This window comes from Myotis nattereri (assembly GCF_964212035.1).
Source record: "Myotis nattereri genome assembly, chromosome: 2".
NCBI classification, from domain to species: domain Eukaryota; kingdom Metazoa; phylum Chordata; class Mammalia; order Chiroptera; family Vespertilionidae; genus Myotis; species Myotis nattereri.
The window spans coordinates 181,880,468-181,902,984 of NC_138076.1; the positions used below are offsets into that span (position 1 = coordinate 181,880,468).

A 22,517-nucleotide genomic window follows, 5' to 3' on the forward strand; every position below is an offset into this window, starting at 1 on the left:
GCCTTTTTGAAGGCTCATAATGTAGACTGACATTACCCTATTGCCAGGGGAACACACCAGAGGAGGCAATAGGTATTACCATCTTTCTATTCCAGTCGTAGTTCAAGCATCACTTTCCCAGTCCTCTTTCTAAATATCGCTCTCCCAGGCCTATATCGGAATACTGTCAAAACAGTTTCATTGGGAGCCCTTGGTAGTCCCTTTTGCCTGAAAATGATGGATATGTGGGTAGAAACAGCTCTCAGGGAATATGAGCCTGGTAGCCCCGCGACACCCCAAGTTATGAATCCGACTGACTTAGTTTGCACAAGGAGGTCGGTGGCAGATAAGAGCCCTTGCAAACTGTCCCATCCTGGCTTCAAACTATCGTGGGGGGGGGGGGGGGCGGAGGGGGGGAGGGGTGGTGGTGGTGGTGGGTGGGGGATGGGTTTGGGGATGGGACAGGACTGCCTTTTGTCTGTTTTCCAACGGAAAATTTGCCCTATGTAAATATATTTCCTAGAGGTTGCCTTTGCCATAGCCGAGGGCCGTTGGGGCCGCTCACCCAGGGGGTAGTTTAATAAATAAGGATGCTCGCGAAGTGCCTGCACTCCGAAAGGCACTCCAGGCGCTCCCCGCTGGCACGAACTCTTGTGCCCCTGCCGGAGACTCAGTGACCGGGATTAGGGCTTTGCTTTTCCCGCCCGAAGAGGGACCAGACGGGCGGAGGCTCCTTTCTCTGGGATGCTGTGTGGTTCCTTGCGTCTTGCCCTTGCGCAAGGCCCCTGGCGGTGGCAGCCCCGGTGGCAGCCGGTGCCACGCGGTCCGTGCGCCAGAGCTGGGTCGCGCCGCCCGCTTTCACATCCAGCTGCGCCCTGCGCGCCGCCACAGCCGCTCCTCGCTGCCCTGCGCTCCCGCTCCCGGAGGCTCCCCATGGCCAGCCTGCCCCAGGTACCTCGATCTTGGGCGTTTGAGGAAGGAGGGGGTTTGAGGAAGGGGGCAGCTTAGACCCTGGGTCTCGGAAGCGCTCGGGCCTGGCTGGGCTCATTGCCGCCTTGCCTGCAACATCCTGCTTCACCTTTTGCATCGCTGCTCCGCCTCCCCCGAGGCATCCCCTCTTCCCGCAGCCCTGCCCGACATCCAGGGTCCCAGCCGGCGACCTGCGCCTCGGAGAGGCCTCGCCAACCAAGTCCAAAGCCCCACCGTGACCCGCAGGGAGCGCGACCCGCCGCGGCGCCCCCACAGCGGCTGGGGAAGGGAGGGTCGCCATGGAAGCCGCTTTGGGGAAGGAGGCGGGAGCGGGATTTCTGGGCTGCCAGGACGGACAGCCACATCCTGCGTGCCTTCGCCTCCCCCACCCCCCCAAATATCTTGCCCGCAGCCTTCTGCCTCCTTGAATCCCTTTCTCCCCTTTCTGCCATAGTTACTTAGCAGATTAGGTTGTATTTATATTATTTCATTTATTTTTTTAAAGGTCTGCATCTTTTCTCAATTCGCCCTTCTCCCATTGTGTCCCTAAGTATCTTTTAGATGACTTCCAACTCCAGGAGGTTTTGTCCTTGGTGCGTGGGTTCGCTATGTACGTGTGCCTGCCTCGGAGGACCCTCCCGGGAGAGAAGGGCTCCCTCTCCTCCCTGCCCTGTTCCAGCCTGGCTATTGTGCGCCTGTGATTGACAAGACCGCGAGGCTGGCGCACCCGGGAGATTTTTCTATAAATGGCTTAAAGCCCTAGTCTAGACGACTTACTCGGATATAAGGGAGACAATTACCTTCCTGTGCGTTGCTGGTGAACCTTGGCTCTGCGGGGGCGAACCTGGATTTTAAGCAGCCTGCTCTAAGCCGGCGGCGGCGGATAGAAGCAGCCACGACCTGGGGCAGGGTGGCGGGGTGAAGGGCAGCGCTCTCCAAGACGCTCTCCCTGGGGCTGTGCCTGGGTGTTCCTTCCATCCTCCTTTCCCTGCTTGTTTGGGTGCCGCTGCGGAGCCCACCTGGTAATGGTGAGTGACAGTGAATACCCCAGGCCCCAGTTACCCACCTGGCTTTGCTTAATGGATGTCATTCTTCTTTAAGGACTGCAATAATGGATGCTTGGGAGAATGTATGGGAGAAGCAGGATCAAATCCGGTCATGGGAACGTTGAAGGTAAGTCATCTGCCTGAGATTCCGTGAAACAACAATTCGACTGGATAAATTCATTGCTTGTTGACATTTTGGGGCGATTTTCACCGTGCAGGCTATACAGTAGTTTGATATGCTGCTGTGCATTTTAAATTCCACTCTTAGGGGGAAAACAATTTGGGGAGCCAGAGTACATTCATCACATCTAAAACTACAGGGCAGTTCACTACTTGCAGTATTTCATAAATCATAACTTTCTCTTGGCAAGTAATCAATTCGTGACTATTCACCTAAAGGTTTATCTGATTGTATAAGTGTCACCTTTACTCCACTTCTGAAAAGATTTAAACTCATACATTTTTTTTTTTTAAGCAGCGCCCAATATTTTACATTCAAAGTGTTGTGTTTTCTTCTTTCCTCACTGGATTGTGGGTTTATGTATTAAATCTCATACTTCACATAGGAATAGCGAGGGGCAATTGAGAAAGAATGTTATTCAAGGACTTTGAAAATCATGAAAATACAAATGTGAAGTGTGACTTTCTCTATAAATCACTATATTCCCTCCCCAACCCTGGAGCGTTTGCTGCTTCTCTTTAGGCTGGTTCTGCTCTCCTGCTGCCTGTCTCAGTCACTATCCATTGTCAACCATAGCACAGCATGTCCTCATGACCTCACATCCTGGCAGGATGCAGAAAGGGAGTGAACCTTGACTCATCAATTTTACACACACACCCAACTCTTACTGAGTACCAGGCACTGTGCTGGACAGTGGATGTCCAAAAATACAGGCAAGATAAAGTCTCTGCTCTCAGGTTTTTAAAAAAAATCAAAACATTAGAATACAGTCATTTCCTCATTAAAATAAGTTTGTGAATTTTAGTTGTCCATATTACTCCTGGTCCTTTAGAGATAATATCCTCTACAACCTTGTAGCCGATCTGCTTCTAATACATTTTGGGAACTTAGATGTTGAGATGGGTTTTTGAGAGAGTAAGATAAAGGGGACTCATGCTAGATCATCTCTAAGGGTTATCTTCTACAGTAAATGAATTCCTCAAAGGGTATAGATAAATACAACTTTCCCCAAAAGTTCATTATACTTTTTTTTTTTTTTGAGAGTATGTTTATTAGAGCTGGGGACAGTGAAACAAGGAAGGGCTTAGGATAGAAGAAGCAGCAGGAGAGAGCCAGTGGGGCTCCCTTGGCTCCCTAGAAATGTCATAGGAAAGAAATGAGCCGAGGTGGGGCTGCTTTGGCTCACTGAAAAGTCGCAGAAAAGTGGAAAGTGGGCCTTGGAGACAAGCTTAGGGGGTTAGCCCAGGACTTGCTGCCACTGCCCATGACACTCCTGGTTGCTAGTCTCCTAGGACCCTTAGTGTCTAGGAGATGCCTGCCTGTGGGGGAAGGAGAGAGGGAAGGGCAAGGCATGAGCATGCTCCTGGGAGGTGGAACACACTCTTTACACTTTAAACATAGAATAATTTTTTTTTTTTTGCAAAGTAAAGAATTCACAAAGTAAATTATGTCTGTATTTGTTCATTTAGACTTCCATGTATTCGATTTTAGTTGGGGGGAGGGTACATATTGACATTCTACATTCATGTATTTACCTATCAAAAGATGTGTTTTAATGGGGCTTGTAAATGAAATTGATAACTTGGGGGAGAAAATGGTGGAGTTTATAGGACCATCTTTGCTTTTGACCTATTTTTAAATCTCTTTTAAAAAAATATCATCCAAGGATATTTTTACATTGATTTATAGAGAGAGTAGAAGGGAGGGAGGAGAGAGAGAGAGAGAGAGAGAGAGAGAGAGAGAGAGAGAAAGAAACATCAATGGAGAGACACATAGATTGGTTGCCTCCCCCACGCGCCCCCTACCAGGTCACGGATCAAGCCTGCAATAGAGGTACAAGCCCTTAATCAGACTTGAACCCAGGACCCTTCAGTCCATGGCCCAATGCTCTATTCACTAAGCCAAACTGGCTAGGGCTCTCTTTCTCGATTAATGCCATTTATGACTTTTAAGTTGCCATTGGGTCTCTTGTGGATAGTTTTCATATTGCATCCTCTCCCCCATTTTGAAGTGGCCATTTTACAGTGAGAATGCAGTTTTCCAGCAGGGTCCAGCTATGAGATGCCTTATGACCAGAACATCCTAGGGCATCTTTTTGTGGACCCCAGAGTCTTCTTTGTTTCCAAAAGGCCAGCTGTCTTTTTCTTCCTACTCCTCTGCTTTACAGATCCCAGAATGTGACACTCCAAATCTGTAATTCTCCTCTGCATACCTCCTTATTGGCTTTTGAGTGTCTCTAAAAGATAATGAACAGAACGCCTAACACTTTCCCAGTAGAAAAAAAATTGCACTTATTATAGAACAAAATTATGCAATTTCTGCTGCAGTTGTAATGCGGAGATTGTCTTTGATAGTTGAAATGTTGTGGCCAATGCAGAGACTTGCAGATGCAGTAGTAAGTGGCGAGCAGAAGCAGGAGAGTGCTGGCTAATACAGTCCTCTGAGCTCTCCGCCAAATTGCACTAGCCTCCTGTAGGCTTCCCCATTTCAGAGGAAAGGATTACCCAAGCACATGTTTTGAGTTAAAAAATTGTTGTTTTTTTTAATATGCTCTGTTTTTGCCAGTATTTCTTGTCATGTCACAATCCAGTCATGGTGGCCTTCCAAATTTTTCCACCAGTATATGGTATGAAACATCCTGACTTGAAGTCATCAGGAGTCATGGGGCAGAAGGTAGCATTTTAAAAACAATTAATGTTTATCCATCTTCAGAAAGGAAATGTAGAAAAATAAATTGGTTTTTAAAGAACACAGGTAAAAATTGTTTATGAAATTTGTTTCTTTCATGTCAGTGATTTTTTTTTACCTTAGAACTTCATTTCATACCTACTCAAAACCTATCACACACCTTTAGTTAATATTGTGTACTTTTCAACTTCATTCAACTGTATCATCTAATTTTTTAAATTTAGTATTCTTGAATAATTTCTTTTTTAACTCAACAGCTGTTATTCTTAGTTTCCAGAATTGCATGAATTTTCCCAAATAAAAGACAATTGGAATGGTTGATGAAACTCTAAAGTCACCAAAGAGTGCATTACTTTGAAAAACTGCATGGAGGGCAATCCTTATGCAGAAAGTTAGAGGGCTCCTACTCACATCATAAGAAATTGCATGTCTTACAAAAGAATGTAGTGGTTTACCTAGTAATATATATTTTTTATATTCAATTTCCAGAAACTTAACTAGAATTAGCAAGTTCTTACTATAAGAGCACTAAGTTGAGTATAAAAACACCTTATTCAGTATCTCTGTTTTGTCATTAACTAAGTAGATATATCTGGGCCAATGGCTCATCATGGGTGGTCCAGAGGTATTTTAAGAGTCTTCAGCCCAAATGGGTGTGGCTCAGTGGTTGAGTATCGACCTATGAACCAGGAGGTAATGGTTCAATTCCCAGTCAGGACACATGCCCAGGCCTCGGGGTAGGTCCGCGGGGTGGGGGCATGCAGAAGGCAGCCAATCAATGATTCTCTCTCATCATTGATGTTTCTCTCTCTCCCTTCCTCTCTAAAATCAATAAAAATATATTAAAAAAGAAGAGTTTTTAGAAAAGTAGTGAAAATTATATAATGGGCATTGATTCTTTAAGGGTTTGCAACAACAGAAGGCCTTTTATGAACTATGGTAAGTACATTTAAAAAAGAACAAAACTGTACCAGTCTCTTGTCAGTATCCAATCCAAGAAGATCAATTAAAGTTCTGTGAAGTTTAGAACTGAATTAATCAGACATAAGTGATATGTATAATAGTTACTGTACTAAATGAGAGTTAGGCCAACACAAGAAAGAAACTTGACTCCCATTTCCCAATTGTTCCTATCAATTAAAAGGATTTTATGAAGCCAAACCAAGCCTTTTGCAGGGTAAGCTGTCTTACAGAGAGAGATTATATGAGCAGCAAGTAAAGCAAATGCTAGGGAGTTTGAAAGCTGAAGATACTGCAACAGGTTACTGATCCAGATGGGGCTGCCAGTTTCCACACTCACTGCTGGAGCAAGAAAAAAGAGAGTTTGGATAAACTGGGGGCATCTCATGTCCCTTGCTACAAATGGAGGAAATGCTAGGGAGAAAAAAGGGGTGGAGGAGAGGGCTTCTGTAACCATGTTTTAGTCCTTCTGTCTTTCCTTCCATGTTAGACAAAGGTATGCAACCCAGAATTCTTAAGGACTTGTACTGTTTTCTGGCACTGGGCTGATATGTACCCAAAATACAGTCCCACCAACCTCTTGTCCCTTGTTACAGAACCTTGATTTTGTTTGCAGTTCACTGACTGGCCCTAGGTGACAACCTTGCATTCCTCGCCTTCCTTGCAGCTAGAGAGATCCATGTGACACATTTCTATTCAATAAGACATAAGAAATATTCTGGCAAAATTTTGTTTTTGTGATTAAAGGAAACAGAAAAATCTGCCATCGTCCTCGCCACTCTTCCTCTAGACTTTGGTTAGATGATTAAAACTGAAGTTACCTCTGCAGCAGCCTTTTTTAACCCTGAGGAGAAGCCAAGAAAAATCACAGAACCGCAGGGTTCCAGAACACTGCCAGGCCTGGCTCCTCCAGACTTGTTATGTGAGAAAACCAACTCCTATTAGTTTTTGACTGATGTGCTGCTGGATGCATTAATAAATGATAAGTAAAAGACTTGTGCAGAACATTAATTAGTGAGAGGTAGATTTGAAAAAGGGAGTTGGGCTGAATTTTTTGGACATGAATCTGTAGCCATGTAACTGTTCTTGGACATTGAACAGGAAAAAGATACAGAGTATTTGCTACTGAGTGGGTAGTAGCAATTGGAATCAGACCTACAAAAGAAATACTTGAAAAGACAAGTGTCTCGGTTCAGTGACTGATGTGGGAAACCAAGGGTTGTGAGAATATGAGAATGACAAATGACCTTGGAAGTAACACGATGCACCGAAAATACAGAAAAATACACAAAGGAATTTGTTAGTGAAGGTCATCTCTGGGGAGTGGGAATGCGGTGGCCCGGAAAGTAGTTGGGGATTTTATACTTTTCATTTTCTTCCCTTCTTTACAGTCAAGTTTTTAAGTAAAATAATAAACATGCATTGCCCTTTTTCAACACGTTAAGGGGTAAGAAGGAAAGAAGTAGAAAGTAATATGAATGTTAGAAATAGAGACCAAGTTTTGGAAGAAATATTATGTTCCATTTTAGATTTGTAATGAGCTTTTGTCTTAGAATGCATTTCAGCTGGAATATTATTCTAAAAATAAAACTGGTCATCATGTATAATATAACCAAATTATTAAGGCAGCTGTAAGGCAGTGAATTAATCAAAAGTAATTAGATCGTTTAAAAATAATGATAAGAGCTGATGAGATAAAGTGAAGACTTATATTTGATTTTGGGGTGTGGGGGGGATGGATAAGTACTTTTTGTGTTTAAATAAGTGGAGTTTGACCTTCCTTACAGCTTGTTAACAGGTTGAACCTGTGCCTAGTTAATATTGTTTTATAACCGGTCAAAACCTTCCATCACCTGTGGTTTTTGTCAGCATTCTATAGCTATTAAAAAGTGACTGATGGTGTTGCCTGTGACTTGCATGTATTTGTGTTTGGTCATTTGTAATGTACAAGCCGGCTATGTGGTGTGTTGGTGAAATACTGATGTGTGAGATTATTTCCTATTACTCTCATTTATCTTTCTCTTAGTCAGAGCTCCCTTTGTTCATTGTTTCCTCAGTACAGAACAGAGGATTAATATGTTGGTGTTCATTTTCTACTTCTCTGTGTTTAAAGAGGAACACAGTTGCTTCGTTCTGCTCATTGCTTCTACAGTTCCCTCTGGGGTGGGAGTTGCGGGGGACGGGGAGGTGGTTAAGGCTTCTTTGGGGGAGCTGAACTATAACCATCACCAAGATGTTCACTTCCTAATGACAACAAGTGATTGCTGGTGTTGCTATATTTATTAGAGATGACCTCCCTTTCTTCACTGCCAAGTGCTAAACATGAGCCCTATGATGATAACAAGGGTGTGTGTTCTCCTTTTCATCATTTTATTCCATCTGCTATTTTTGTCCCTGTTTCTGAATATCACTGCATTTTGGTTCAGCTACTTATTAGGCAGTATACATGGCTGAGATTTCAAACAACAGGCCGGATTCTGAATGCCGGCATGATTTGTTTGGCTCACGTATGTTAAATTTCTGAGTCAGTTGCCAACATTTAAAAGTCAAGCGGGGGATGTGAGGGTGATCTGGCTGCAACATCTGTCACCTCTGTGACCACCAGGGTTGATTCAGCTGATCTGGCTGGCTAGGCAGGTGTCCCCTTCTTCCTCCCTCACTGATCCAGGTGCAATCCAGGTGCTTTCCTCCCGAAGTTGCACGCTTAATCAAGAGGACGACCTTTTCCCCAGAGAAGAGAACTGGTCTTCGATCAAGAGCACACAGTAGCTGTGCTCCTCTGCTCAAACTTCCAAATAAGCTCTTAAGGACCATTTGTAGGAGAACATAGGGTAGTCAAGCTTCCAAGACTTCAGATACATCCAAGTGAGGTGCTACACCCAGCTGGTGTGGCTCAGTGGTTGAGTGTCGACCTATGAACCAGGAAGTCATGGTTGGATTCCTAGTCAGGGCACATGCTGGCTTGATTCTCATTTGGGGGAATGCAGGAGGCAGCTGATCAATGATTATCTCTCATCATTGATATTTCTATTCCTCTCTCTTCCTCTCTGAAATAAATAGAAAACACATTTTAAAAAAAATAAAAACGCATATGAGGCCGTGGCCGGTTTGGCTCAGTGGATAGAGCGTCGACCTGCGGACTGAAAGGTCCCGGGTTCGATTCCGGTCAAGGGCATGTACCTTGGTTGGGGGGAACATCCCCAGTGGGGAGTGTGCAGGAGGCGGCTGATCGATGTTTCTCTCTCATCGATGTTTCTAAATATCTCTCTCCCTTCCTCTCTGTAAAAAAATCAATAAAATATATTTAAAAAAAACCCCACACATATGAGGCACTATATGTGGCAGTCTGCCTTTTTTAGGATTAAATACATACATACATAAAATAAAATAAAATAAAATAAAATAAAATAAAATAAAATAAAATAAAAGTGGGGCTGTGGCCGGGTAGTTCAGTTAGTTAAAGCATCATCTCAATATACCAGGGTTTCGGGTTTGGTCCCCAGTCAGGGCACATACAAGAATCAGGCAATCAATGCATATATAAGTGGAACAACATATTTCTCTCTCTCTCAAATCAATAAAAAATAAAATAAAAAATCAAGTGGGGATAGGGGAAATGCGTGAAGGTGATCAAAAGGTACACAGTTCCAATTATAAGATAAATAAATTTGGGGGATAGAAAAAAAAGAGTCAAGCGATTTCAATTTTCAGTGGCTAATGACTTAAATTTTATGTTGTTTTTTTACTCTCTTTATTTGTAGCCAGTTAGATGTTCAGTTACTCTTCTCTAATGGGGCTGATTTTTTTCCCCCCAGGCTAAAGATCTAATAATCACACCAGCCACCATTTTAAAGGAGAAACCTGACCCAAATTCTGTGGTTTTTGGAACCGTTTTCACGGACCACATGTTGACAATCGAGTGGTCCTCAGAGTTTGGATGGGAGAAACCACACATCAAGCCTTTTCAAAACCTGTCGTTGCACCCTGCCTCGTCGGCTCTGCACTATGCAGTGGAGGTAAGCACACTGCAATGAAGGATGGTAACATGGTGCTCTTCATTGGGGCAACAAGTAGCTCCCTCTGCTAAAATAGCTTTTGGGAAGCATGGACTTGATCATATATACTAAAGGGAGTCATAAATGTCTTTGAAACTTTTCCTATAGACAATCTCATTGAAGGTAAGTCTCAACAACGAATTTTTTTTAGATATTCTTGAGTTTTCTATAACGTCAATAAAAGTCATGTAGAGCAAATAAGAAAGACAGTTGGTAAGAAAATTTGCAATAAAAAAGAATTTACTTTTAATATTTTACAAAGTCACCTGTCTTCTCAGATCTTCTAATGGTTGAGAAGAGGCCATTGAGTACAATAATTTGGTTAGATTTTAATGCTAAGTGCATGTTTTTATGACCAGCAATGTGTAGTTATGCATGTTGAGGGACATGTAATTAAAGGCCATCCTTCAGGCATGAGTGGAATAATTATAAGCATTAAATATTTAGAGATGCTTTCTCTGGTCCTTCATAGGATTCACACTTAGCCAGATACGCAATACACTCCCCATTCCCTTGACCCTGATTTTATTTTACTTGTAATGTGTTAGACATACTTAGAATATTGGGATGCTTAAAATAAGCAATAGTCTACCTATTAAGAGACTAAAAGATGGTAATATTAAATATTCATAACAATAATGAATTTTTTAAATTGAATTCCTGCAGTGTGCCCTGCATTGGGTACTTTATAATGGGTCATCTCATGTTATTATTTTAAGTGAGAAAGCATATATTTCTGGATTCCAACTTTCTGGGCTCAAATTCTGTCTCTGTTGCTCTAAAGCAGGGGTCCTCAAACTTTTTAAACAGGGGGCCAGTTCACTGTCCCTCAGACCGTTGGAGGGCCGGACTATAGTTTAAAAAAAAAACTATGAACAAATTCCTATGTACACTGCACATATCTTATTTTGAAGTAAAAAAACAAAACGGGAACAAATACAATATTTGTATTTGCATGTGGCCCGCAGGCCGTAGTTTGAGGACCCCTGCTCTAAAGGGTACTTGGGAAACTTATTTAATGACTATATGCTTCCAATTTTTTAATGATGAAATTGAAGTGATGATGATACCTACCTCATAATGTTATAAGAAGAAGGTAAGGTGATTCATTTAAGCATATAGAGCCATACCTGATGCATAATGAGAGCCTTGTTATTAGCTATTATTACTATCCCTTGAAACATTATTATCACCTATTATAGAAGCAGCTTCAGAAAAGTTAAGTTTCTTGTTCAAAATTGTGTAGCATTTAGGGAGGAGTCAGGGTTCAAATGGCAAGCTCATAATCCCTGTGATAGTTTCCCCAAACATATATACTAAAATTACAAAAAGGCCTGTCCAGTTAACTTGTTCAAAATTATAAATTCAAATCATCGGAAACATATTAGCTACCCCAATGTATCCACTAAATGTTGAATTTGGAAGTCTAAGCTTCCATTCCCATCTTTGTGTTTTAACTGTACCAACTTCGATGAGTTCTTACATTATTTAGTCCAATCCTCAGTTTCTTTAATTATAAAATAAGAATGGTAGCTGCCCTTGCCTCTGTCATTATGTACAGTGAAAAACAAATGAAATAAAATGCTTATGAACTTGAAAGAAGGAATCTGACAGTGATTCTCATATAGCTTTCATTAGAATCACCCGGCTCCACCTTCTGAGGCTCTGATTTCTAAGTTCCCATGTCATCTTAATACTCTCAGAACCACATTTTGTGAATCATTGGCTTGTGGGAAGTAAACAAGAAAGGATTAAGGTCATTTTGAAAGTTAAAAAATATTTTGATAGCCATTGGTTTTTAAAACTCACTGGACATCTATTTAAATGAGTGGATTAGTTTTGCCAATGTAGATTTTTGTGACCAGGATAGTTTTTTAAAAAACCTTTAATTGCTTTTATCCTTTGTTAGATAAAAACTGAAATTTGTATTATCAGTTTTCCATGAATAATATAAACACAGGGGGTGTTTTGCATTAAGAACTGGACTGTGTTTTACATTAGTTATCTATTGCGACATAACAAAATTAATAGCTTGGAACAGCCACTGTCATTTTATATCTTGCATGATTCTGGGGGTTGACTAGGATGGCTGGTAGTTCTTGGTTTGTTGTCTCTTATGTGGTTGCTGTCAGATAGTGGCTGGGATTGGAGTTGGCTCAAGCTTCCTGACACATATGTCTGATGAAACTCAAAGAGGTGGTGGCTGAAATGCTGGGGCTCTCTTGGCATCACGCTTTGTCCACATGGTGCGCCCATTATGGTGTTCTGAGAGTAGCTAGACTTTGTCCTCTGTGACTTGAGCTCCAAAGCTTTTTGTCACAAGCAACTGAGCCCTGATAGGAGCTCTGTGCTTTTTATGACCTAGAATCAAAATCACAGCCTTACTTCTGCCATACTCTGTTGTCATGGTGATCACAAAGGCCTGCCCAATTCAACAGGAGGGAATATACTATACCATATATACCCTTCACCTCCCGAGAGGAATGTCAAAGGTCTAGAAGATCATGAGGGACTGGAAAGATTGTGTGGCTATTTTTGGAAAATATAGTCTGTAACATGTATCAGTAATAAATGGGGAGATAAAGCGATGTGCTTGGTTACCTCTTCATCAATTTGGCACTTAGTTAACAGGAGAGATACTAGGAGAGTATCATAGGAATTTAGGAAGTGTGATGGCCATGTGTGGAGAACCTCAGGGTCCCTGGATTTTCTCATGAGGCATATTTGTTCCATTTCCTGTTCACTCATTCAATGGACGTTGAATGCCTACTATGTGCTTGGGACTGTGCAAAGTGCTCGGGATCGGATGGTAAACACACTAGCCATGATCTTGCCCTCGGAATTCTTTTCTTTTTTTAAACACCCACTGAGAAAGTTAGGCAGATACTTGGTTTCCAAGGTTTCCTTCCCAAATGTTAGGTGAGACATTTTCTCTTATACTGACACACTTATGTTATCATGTGCCAACATGATTTTTAAGTTCAATAATTATTGTATTTTTTAATACAAAAGTAAATATAAGAGTGAATTACTTGGCCATCTTTCTCTTCCACTCATCAGCCCTATTGATTTTAGAATCCATTTTACTTTGAGATCTACAACTACTTGTAGCTTTTTTAATACTGCAAATTTTTGATTGATAAATAAGTGAAAGTTTCAAACAGAGAAGGAGAGAAATGTAAACTAAGAGTAGGGGATATGGATAAAATAAAATGAAATGATAACTGGCACTGCTTTTTCTGGTTGAAATAAATATTTAGTGAAATAAAATATAATTTGAAAAAATGACCAAAATATATACTATTTGATGAATATTTATAAATGAATGCTCATCTAGGTAAAGAAAAAAACCACTTAAGCACCCCCAGTGTCCCCTTCACATCATAAATCCCGTGTCTTCTGGCAACGATTATCCTCACTTTTCTATTAACCTTGCATGAACTTTTTTGTAAAATGGGAGTATATTGTGTGTGTTTTCTTAAAAAATGAACAAAGTGAGCCTGTGACTTCAAGTGAAACAAAGGACTCTATTTTGTGCCAATGCTAGCATTTTAGCCCTCCAGTAGAAATTAGAATTTCAGAAAACTTGGATTTACCACTGCAAATTTAACCCTTTCTGCTGTTAAATCCAGGGTGGGCAAAAGTAGGTTTACAGCTGTGAATATGTGAAGCACAGAATTTATTCTTGTATGATTATTTGTTAAGTACAGTATTTTCATTGTTCTGTATTTTGTTGTATTGTGTATTGTATTTTCCACATGAACAACTCTACACCTATTTTTGACACACCCTGTAATTTTCTGGTGATATTAGTGGTGATGTTAATAGGTTTTAAAAAATACATGAAAGAGATGTTAGTTTTGGGAAGATCTGCATAACTCATTGAACCAACATTTTCTAAATGGCCATTGCATGACATGACACGTTTTTGCACAAGTAAGGATTCAAAGTGCAAGATAGGCTCTGATAGCTTTTATTTTAACTTTTGTTTCCAGCTTTATTGAGATATAATTGACTTAGGACCATATTTAAGATACACAATGTAATGATTTGATACACCTATTAGTTGCAATATAATTACTACAATAACGATAGTTAACACATGATGGCTTTTGATATGTCAGTTTGGCTAGTCTGAACTACAGTACCTAGAATTCCATTTTTAGCTTTCTTTTGGTTAGAATGGACTATAAGACATTCTCTTGTGTGCTGAGGGAAGCAGTGGTTGTTTTATTGCATACACACACCTTCCATCAAACACTAGTGTAGGTACTGTTGTGAAGGAATTTCTCAGATGTGGCTTAATTGTTTGATTTAAAGTAAATCAGAAGGGAGAGAATTCTGGGTGAGCCCAACCTTAGGATTTCATGAGGTCAGAGACCCCACACATTAGCTAGACCTGCGTGTTCCCTCTTTTCCTCTGCCTCTCCCTTCCTGACTGCCCCGTGTGTCCCTTCCTGACTGCCACGTGGATGAGCTACAGCTCACACCTGAGGGTCCAGCCTGCTGGTGACCTTCTTTTTCTGGCCTGCCCTACAGATTTTGGACTCACCTAGAGTGAGTCCAAATGCATTGGCCAATTGCTTCTAATAAGTCTGTTAATATTACATATATTTCCTACTGGTTCTTCTTCTCTAGTTGAATCCTGTCTGGTAGACAATTGGATTTTAATAAATTAACAGACCATGAAGACTTCATTGATATGGTTTCAGATTCTATATTACAACTAACCTTTAAGGAACCATCCCTTGACAAGTTTAGGAATAACAGAGAAGAATATCCATAATTCTCCGCAAAAGGCTACCAGAAATACCTCTCCCTGTCTCAACTACATATGTGTGTGAGATTGGGTTTTCTTTTGTGCATGTGCTTCAATTAAATCAACATCCTGCAAAAAATTGAATGCAGAAATAGATATGAAGCATAACCAGTGGACATAAGACACTGCGGGGTAGGGGAGGCCGGGGGAATGTCAAGGGGAGAAAAAAAAGAGGAGACCTATGTAATACTCTTTGTAATACTTTAAGCAATAAAAAAAACAAACAATAAGCAATTAAAGTTTAAGAAAATAAAAAAGAAAAGAAAATCCAGTTGTCTTCTCATAAGCCAAACATTAAAGATCTGTAATAATTGAAAATAGTACTATATTTCATACTAATTCTTTTGGGAAAAACTGAGGTATTTTTCATTAAAATACTTTAACATGTCATGATTTAGAATTATAAATAAGTAAATTTCTTACTTCTGATTTCTAATACGGTAAATATTGACAGAAAAACATCATAAGTAAAAGCTCTTTGAATCTTCATAACTTTTAAAAATATAAGTTTTAAGGCATCCTGACACCAAAAAATAAAAAATAAAATTGAGAAATGCTGCTTAAGGATATACCTAGGAATGGTGCTACTGGTCATAGGACATATATTCCATTTTATAGGCATGGGGAAATTATTTTCCATAGTGGTTTTGACCATTTTTATACTCACTAGCCATGAATAAATGTTTCTATTGTTTTACAAACTTTTCATGTCTCAGTAAAGTCAGATTTTAAAAGCTTAACCAATTTAGTGTAATGGCATCTTATTGTGATATTAGTTTATGCACACTTTTTCATATGTTTAATGGCCAATTGGATATCTTCTTATTTAAAGGGCCTGCTTGTTTGAATCTTTTATTCACTTTTCTATTGTGTTGTCTTTCTTTTTGATTTGTAGAAGTAAAATATCTTCACTCTTTTTACTCTATATAACTCACCCCCCCCCCCCCCCAATATTCCCCCATTCAGTCTTGTCTGCCAAAATCAGACAGACAGAAAGGGCAAGGACACTGTTCTCTTGCATCTGTATATAATATTTTGATAATGAGAAATACATTGTTTTTTTAAAAATTGAGTTTATCAATCTTTGCTTTATATTTGATACTTTTCTATCTTGTTTAAAGATTCTTCTCCTACCCCTAGATTATGAAACTATCCTCCTACTGGCATATTATTGGTTTTTGTGTTTCACAGTTAGGTCTTTAATCCTAGATTGGTTTGTATATGAAGTAGGTTCTGTTTTTTTCCCCCTTTTCTTCTTCTTCTTTTCTCTCTCTCTCTTTTTTTTCTACAGAAACCCAGTTGTCCCAGCACTATTTAAGAAGACTGTCCTTTCCCCTCTGATATGTCATAGCACCTCTGTTGTGTATGCATAGGTCTGCTCCTGTGTACAGTTTGTTCTATTGTCTTGTCCATCTGGGTCTCCATTCTGTTACTTGTCTACCTTCCACAAATGCCGCTGTCTTCATCTCCAAGTCATTACAATGGGTCTTGATGTCTGCCAGGGCAAGTCTTTCTGTTTTGCTCTTCGTAGTGCCCTCGATCTCTGTGGTCAGTTGCTTTTCCATGTAACTTTTAGATGCCGTTTATCAAGCCAGTCAACTTTCATAATTCAGTTTGCAAAGAGAAAATAAAATGCCCTGACATGATTTTCATTTGGGTTGCACTCAATATATAAATTAATTTGGTTAGAATTGGCATCATATCATATTAAGTCGTTCCATCTATGTGCATGAGATTGCTTTCTACATTTAGCTAGCTCTTTAATGACTTGGGAAAGTTTTGTATTTTCCTTATGGGCCTTTCACTTCTTTTGTTAGATTTTCCCACCTTAGTAGTCCTTTTAATTTTATCGCAAATAGTTTTTATCTTTAATTTTATCATACATAGTTTTTATGTTGCTGTTCCATAGAAGTATAATTTTGTATCTGGCTACTTTGCCTAAGCAAATGATTTCAAGAGGTTGTGTCAGTTTTTCTGGATTCTCTAGATATTTAATCTTTTCTATATTTCATGCTCTATGACAGTTTATTTTTTCTTTCTTTAAATTGAATGCATTTTATTTTATTATTACTGGCTGTAGAGTATTGAACTGAAGTAGTCACAGCAGACAATTTATGATATTCCCAATCCAAAAAGGCAAGCTTTAAGTTTTACCATCAAGTATAATGTTTTCTGCAAGTTTATTTTAGATATCCTTTGTCATGTAAGAAAGCTCCCTTTTTTTTTTTCTTAATTATCTGGGAAACTTTAAAAAGTCATAAATGAATGTTCGATTTTATCAGATGCATTTACCACATCCAATGAGAAGACCATATATATTTTTCCCCCTTGGTTCCCACATACACTTAATATAATCTCATTAATTGATTTTCCAATCTCTCTTCCTGGGGTAAATTCCAATTAGTCATACTGTGTTTTCCTTTTGTATATTTTGCATCTATTTTACTCAATATTATTATATCATCTTTACATCTATTTGAATCTATATCAAATGCATACAATTTAAGAATTGTGAATAAGATCTATGTTACCTATTTCATTTTGTATTTAGTAATATAATCCACCAGTTTTTAAAAAACATATAATTGACATATAACATTCTATAAGCTTAAGGTGTGCATTGTGTATATTGCAGTACAATTGCCACTGTAGCCTTAGTTAATATCTCTATCATGTCGCATAATTATCATTTCTTTGTTGTGGTGGGAATAGTTAAGACCCAGTTTTTTAGCCATTTGCAGTTTATAGTACAATATTACTTATGATCACTATGCTGTACATTAAATATCTAAGGCTTATTTATCTACTATTTGCACCTGCTAGCTCTATTTTAGAAAGTATTTGTATAATATATTGCTTTCTATATCTTTTTGTTTCAGTTGTTTTTTAGTGAGTCCAATTTGATAGCCTTATCTTTTAACTGAAACTTTACTCTGATTATATTTAATAAATTATTCCTATATTTGCCCTGGCAATATTGAATTTTGTGCTTTTTAATTGTGCTACATGATTTATATTTCTTCTCTTTTCTCATGTAAGCTTTAAGGCTAGGAGCCTCCTAATAGCCCTACTTTTCATTACCATTCAGTTCAACGTATTTTCTCATTTCCACTATTTTTCTTCTTTGACTCATGCTTTATTTTGTAATGGGCTTCTTCTTTTCGAAACTATGGACATTTTCTAGTTATATTTCTCGTATTGATTTTTGGCTTATCTTCTGGTGGAGAACATGTGAAAACCCCATGCATTGTGCAGGTGGTGGGGGCTGGGCTTTGTCCAGTGGGTTAGTTTGTTGCTCTTTTTCAAGTCTTTCATACCTTTATTGAGTTTAGCCCGTTTTTCTGCTGGTTACCTAGAGAATCTGTGTTAAAATTTTCCACTAACATGACTGATTTTCCCCTTTCTTTTGTGTTTGCCAGTACATACCTGCTTCTCAGTCTTTTCACATCTCTGTGTAGTGATTTGTCTGGGGCAGCACATTTAGGGAGGTGACCTAGCCCCGACATAGTATGGTCTTGACCTGCTTGGTTTTTATGGTTCTTGGAACTTAACCCGCTCTGGTCATATCTAGATTATCTACTATCAGAGTCTGAATGAGCCAGATTCAATGAAAAGATACCTGGGTATTTTGAGTTTCTGCTTCTGTTGTCTAGGCAGTTGGTCCATGTTGTGCTATTGGGGATGGTTTTCGTTTAATCCTCATAAATATATCGGCAATATGGCTCTATCTAAGCACAGGATGACTGCATCCCCACCAGATATTGGTAATAAAATGACTTCTTTCTATTGCGATTACTGTTACCAATCTGTCAGTTGTTTGCATTTCTAGATTTAGGGGTCTCTGGGTGAGGTGGGGGTTAACAGCTTTACAGGATGAAGGAGATGAGCACCCACAGACAAATAATTCCTTTGAACACAAGGATTGTTTTCATTTACTTAACCTCTAAGACTTATCTCTCTTTCATCTTCAGTTATTTGAAGGAATGAAGGCATTTCGAGATGTAGATAATAAAATTCGACTCTTCCGGCCAAACCTCAACATGGATAGAATGCACCGATCTGCTCTGAGGGCAACTTTGCCGGTAGGTAAATTTAGGGATTTCTTTTGTGTTTTCCTTGACGTAAGTTTACCACCAAAGAAATAACTTCAGAATACTTACATATTCAGTACAAACCACATGAACACTGAAGTTATATCTGATTTACTTTGTAAATTAGTGAGGTAAAAATGTAAGGAAGCAACCAGTACCATTTGGCAATTCCTCAATCTATTTCTTAGAGTGTCTGTGGGGGATTAATGTGTATGTGGGACATAAAAGGATAAGGAATAAAAACATGCCTCAAACAAAAGTAAATAAAATTTAAAGTCTGTATGAAATTATAACATTGAAAAAGGAAAACATGGTGTGCCACACAGGTATTTGGGGGATATTTTGCTTAATTGCTTTAGACACTAGCAAGTATACAGTTATTTAAGTCATTATTTGGATATTTTAGCCCAAGTTTTGTTTTAAAAAGATGCACCATGATATCAAACTGGTTTTTCATGGCCATTGGATCCTGGCTATGACTTTGTTATGGAGCAGAATTCATTATAAGGTGGGTTAGATTTAGAAGCTAAACTTTACATGTAGGCGGAAATGATGTTGATTACTTTCATTCCCTGAGATGTGACCAGCTGCCATTTCTATCTTCTGAGGACTTAGCCTCCAGAAACCTAGCCCAGGCTGTGCATAAAAGAACCCCAGAATGGCTAAACCCAAGTAACTACTCCTTATTACTAGTGGTTGTCAAACTCATTAGTCAACAGAGCCAAATATCAACAGTACTTCTTCAAAATAGACTCGCTCAGGCTGAAAACCGACTTCTGCACATGGGCCATGAAATTTCAATCGCTCTGTATGTACGCCCGCACGTGGTATTCTGTGGAAGAGCCACACTCAATGGGCCAAAAAGCCGCATGTGGCTCGCGAGCCGCAGTTTGCTGACCATGGAGCTAGGCTCTTCCTTCTTTCTGTTTTTGTGAGCCATGCTTCCTTCTAAGGCCATAATATAATAGCAGAAGGGAAATGAAGGTAAGTTCTTTGGACTTGATCCTAGTTTCATTCTTCTTCCATTACAGACAGATCACTGGGGAAAACATTAAAATGGGGACAGAAGGAAAGGGCAGTAGTATTTATTGGATAGCAACTATGCTACAAACTATTATGTGGTTTTACATTCTTCATCTGGTTAATCCTAACAGTAAGCCACTGTCAAGAAGGTGTATGTATTGTAAATTTTAGTAGCACCTTCGTACAGAGAGGAACACTCAAGCCTAGAGCAGTTAAATGACTTGCCTAAAGCCACACAGCATGAAGGGTAAGAAAGTGGGTGCACGTTTTTAAAGTCTTAGTCATCCTAACTTCTGTAATGTTATTACACTGTAACTGCTGTTAAAAATTAGTATTTAAATAGCCAAATCCTGATGTTATGAGCTCTATTCAGATACATATTTCTGACTTATTTCTACCTTGGATAACCTACCACATTTCTGAAAGTATGTTTCTCTATCCTTCCAAGTGAGTAGAAGCTACTTATTTTACAAACTAGAGGCCTGATGCATGAAAAATTTGTGCAAGAGTAGGCCTTCCTTCCCCCGGCTGCCAGGAAGCACCTGGGATCCAGGCGGCTTTGCTCCGGCCCCCGGCTTTGTTCCAGAAGGACGGACATCCGGTCTAATTAGCATATTACCCTTTTATTATTATTGATTGTCACTCATTTAGTATATGAGAATCTGTTCCTCCTTAGAAATAAACTGCATCTTAGCTTTTGTCCATTTTTCTACTGGGTAATCTGTATTTTTCTTACTAATTTTCAGAATATTGTAACATATTCCAGTATGATCTTTGTAGGTTATGTTACAAATAACTTCACCCAGTTCCTGCTTCTTGCATCTTTTGAAGAATAGAAGTCCTTATGTTTTAAATAGTATAATTGTATTCATTATTTTTCTTTATGATTTGTGCTTTATGGCTCTTATTTAGGAATTCTTTTCTACCTTAAAGTGACACCAAATTTTGTATTTTTTTAAAAAAATAAAAGTTTTATGTTTTACACATTTAAGTGTATGACCCAATTATAGTTGATATTTGGGGTGTGGTAAGAGGTAGGGATCCAATTTTATATTTTCTCCATATGGATAGTACATTGCCCTATCATAATTGGGAAGGAAATACCATTGAAAAATTTTTATTTGGTTTTATTACTTTTTTAACAGTCTAAAGCTTTCTTGAGGATTCTATTATATTGCTACAAATGAAGAAAATTCCATTATTCATCATGTTTTTCATTTCGTCAGGGATTTGACAAAGAAGAGCTTATGGAGTGTATTCTACAGCTTGTGAAATTGGATCAAGAATGGGTTCCATATTCAACATCTGCTAGTCTATATATCCGTCCTACACTCATTGGAACTGAGGTACCAACTGACTCCCTGTTTGGGGATACTTTGGTGTGGAAGTTACCATTGTTTATTCTTGTGTGAAACTTCTAGTGTGGGGTGTGAAATAGTTCCCAGTAGCATCACTAATGATTCCTTTCTTTTGATAATCAAGACCAACTGTCAGCAAACATTTTCTTTAAAGGGCCAGAGAGTAAATAGTTTAGGCTTTGTGGGCCATCTAGTTTCCATCTCAACTACTCAACTCATCCATTATAGCACAAAAGTAGCCATGAATGTGAATGTAAATGAGTAAAGGAATGAGCAAGGAATGAGGTTGTTTGCCTTCCTCTAATCAAGACTAATCATTATTTCCTCAGTTTACCAGTGTAGTGCCTCTGCTCCTGGTGTACTTCTTCAGGCCTAGAACTAGAAATGATTTTGAAATTTAAAGGAAAGAGAGCTGCTACTTTTTATTTTCATTTTCCTGACGTCTTAGGATTGCTCTTTGGGTAAGGAGTGGGAGTAAAGGGCCCTCTTCCTCTATAACCAGTGAGTAGGAATCCTATATAATAAAAGGGTAATATGCACATTGATCCTAACAGCAGAACGACCGGAAATGACCGGTCACTATGACGCGCACTATGTCCTTACAGGGCCTTACAGTGATCTGTGCTCCTAGCCTTCCACTTTTTCAATCAGTCGGATTTCATCACTCTTTCCATTAGAGAGGTGGTGGAGGGAGACAGTACTTAATAATAATCAGGGCTGAGAATAAGTGTCATTAGAGGGGTTGAGTCTGATGGTAGGGACAACATTTTATAGACATGCCTTTCTTTTCCTTTTATCACCTTGTAAAATCATTTCGCATATAATTTAATCAGAACAGTTCAGTTCCATGGAAAGAATTATGTTTATTCACAGCCTTTGTTTATTTATATCTTATCTTTTCACAATTAGCCTCTATTGCACTAAAGAAGCTGAATAGATTGGCAAACTAGGTGTTACAAGCAGCAATTTGTAATCATTGACTGGGGTTTTGCTCACACTTAATGTATTCTACTGTAACCTTATTTGAGATATATATTCGTCTGAGTGCTTATAAACAACATTAAATTGTCATTTGCATAACTATTAACAAGTTTCATATTAACAGCCCTATTCTAGAATCTTCGGACCTTGAGTCTGTTTTAGAGATCAGCTTATTTACATTGATTAAAGCCTGTGATAATCAGCTTATTATCAGCCCACTCCTACCAATGGAAACCCTCTTGAGTCTGTTCCTGTCCATTTCAACTTTATCACAGGGGATGATTGTTATTATCTTTAATTTTATTTTTTGGAGTCATGGTGTACCTGGTTACTAATTAATTACACCCCTCAGTTCATGGCGCTTGTT

The 22,517-nt window shown here is 39.2% G+C and overlaps 1 protein-coding gene across 5 annotated transcripts in view; it reads left to right on the top strand.

Annotated features, from left to right (window-relative positions):
* Window positions 1–408: 408 nt before the first annotated feature.
* The window catches only part of BCAT1 (branched chain amino acid transaminase 1), a 54,659-nt gene continuing 32,550 nt past the window's right edge, over window positions 409–22,517 (top strand). For 2 of the 5 annotated variants that reach the window (XR_013995519.1, XM_081083126.1), the window contains exons 1-5: window positions 543–930; window positions 2,050–2,121; window positions 9,639–9,839; window positions 18,669–18,779; window positions 21,038–21,157. Coding sequence is in view for 3 of the 5 variants with exons in the window: in XM_081083126.1 (XP_080939252.1) it covers window positions 724–930; window positions 2,050–2,121; window positions 9,639–9,839; window positions 18,669–18,779; window positions 21,038–21,157 (711 nt within the window). In the remaining 2 variants the exon portion in view is untranslated. Of the gene's footprint in view, window positions 931–1,718; window positions 1,977–2,049; window positions 2,122–9,638; window positions 9,840–18,668; window positions 18,780–21,037; window positions 21,158–22,517 lie in introns of those variants that run through there. The other 3 variants (XR_013995520.1, XM_081083128.1, XM_081083127.1) reach the window with 2 other exon arrangements.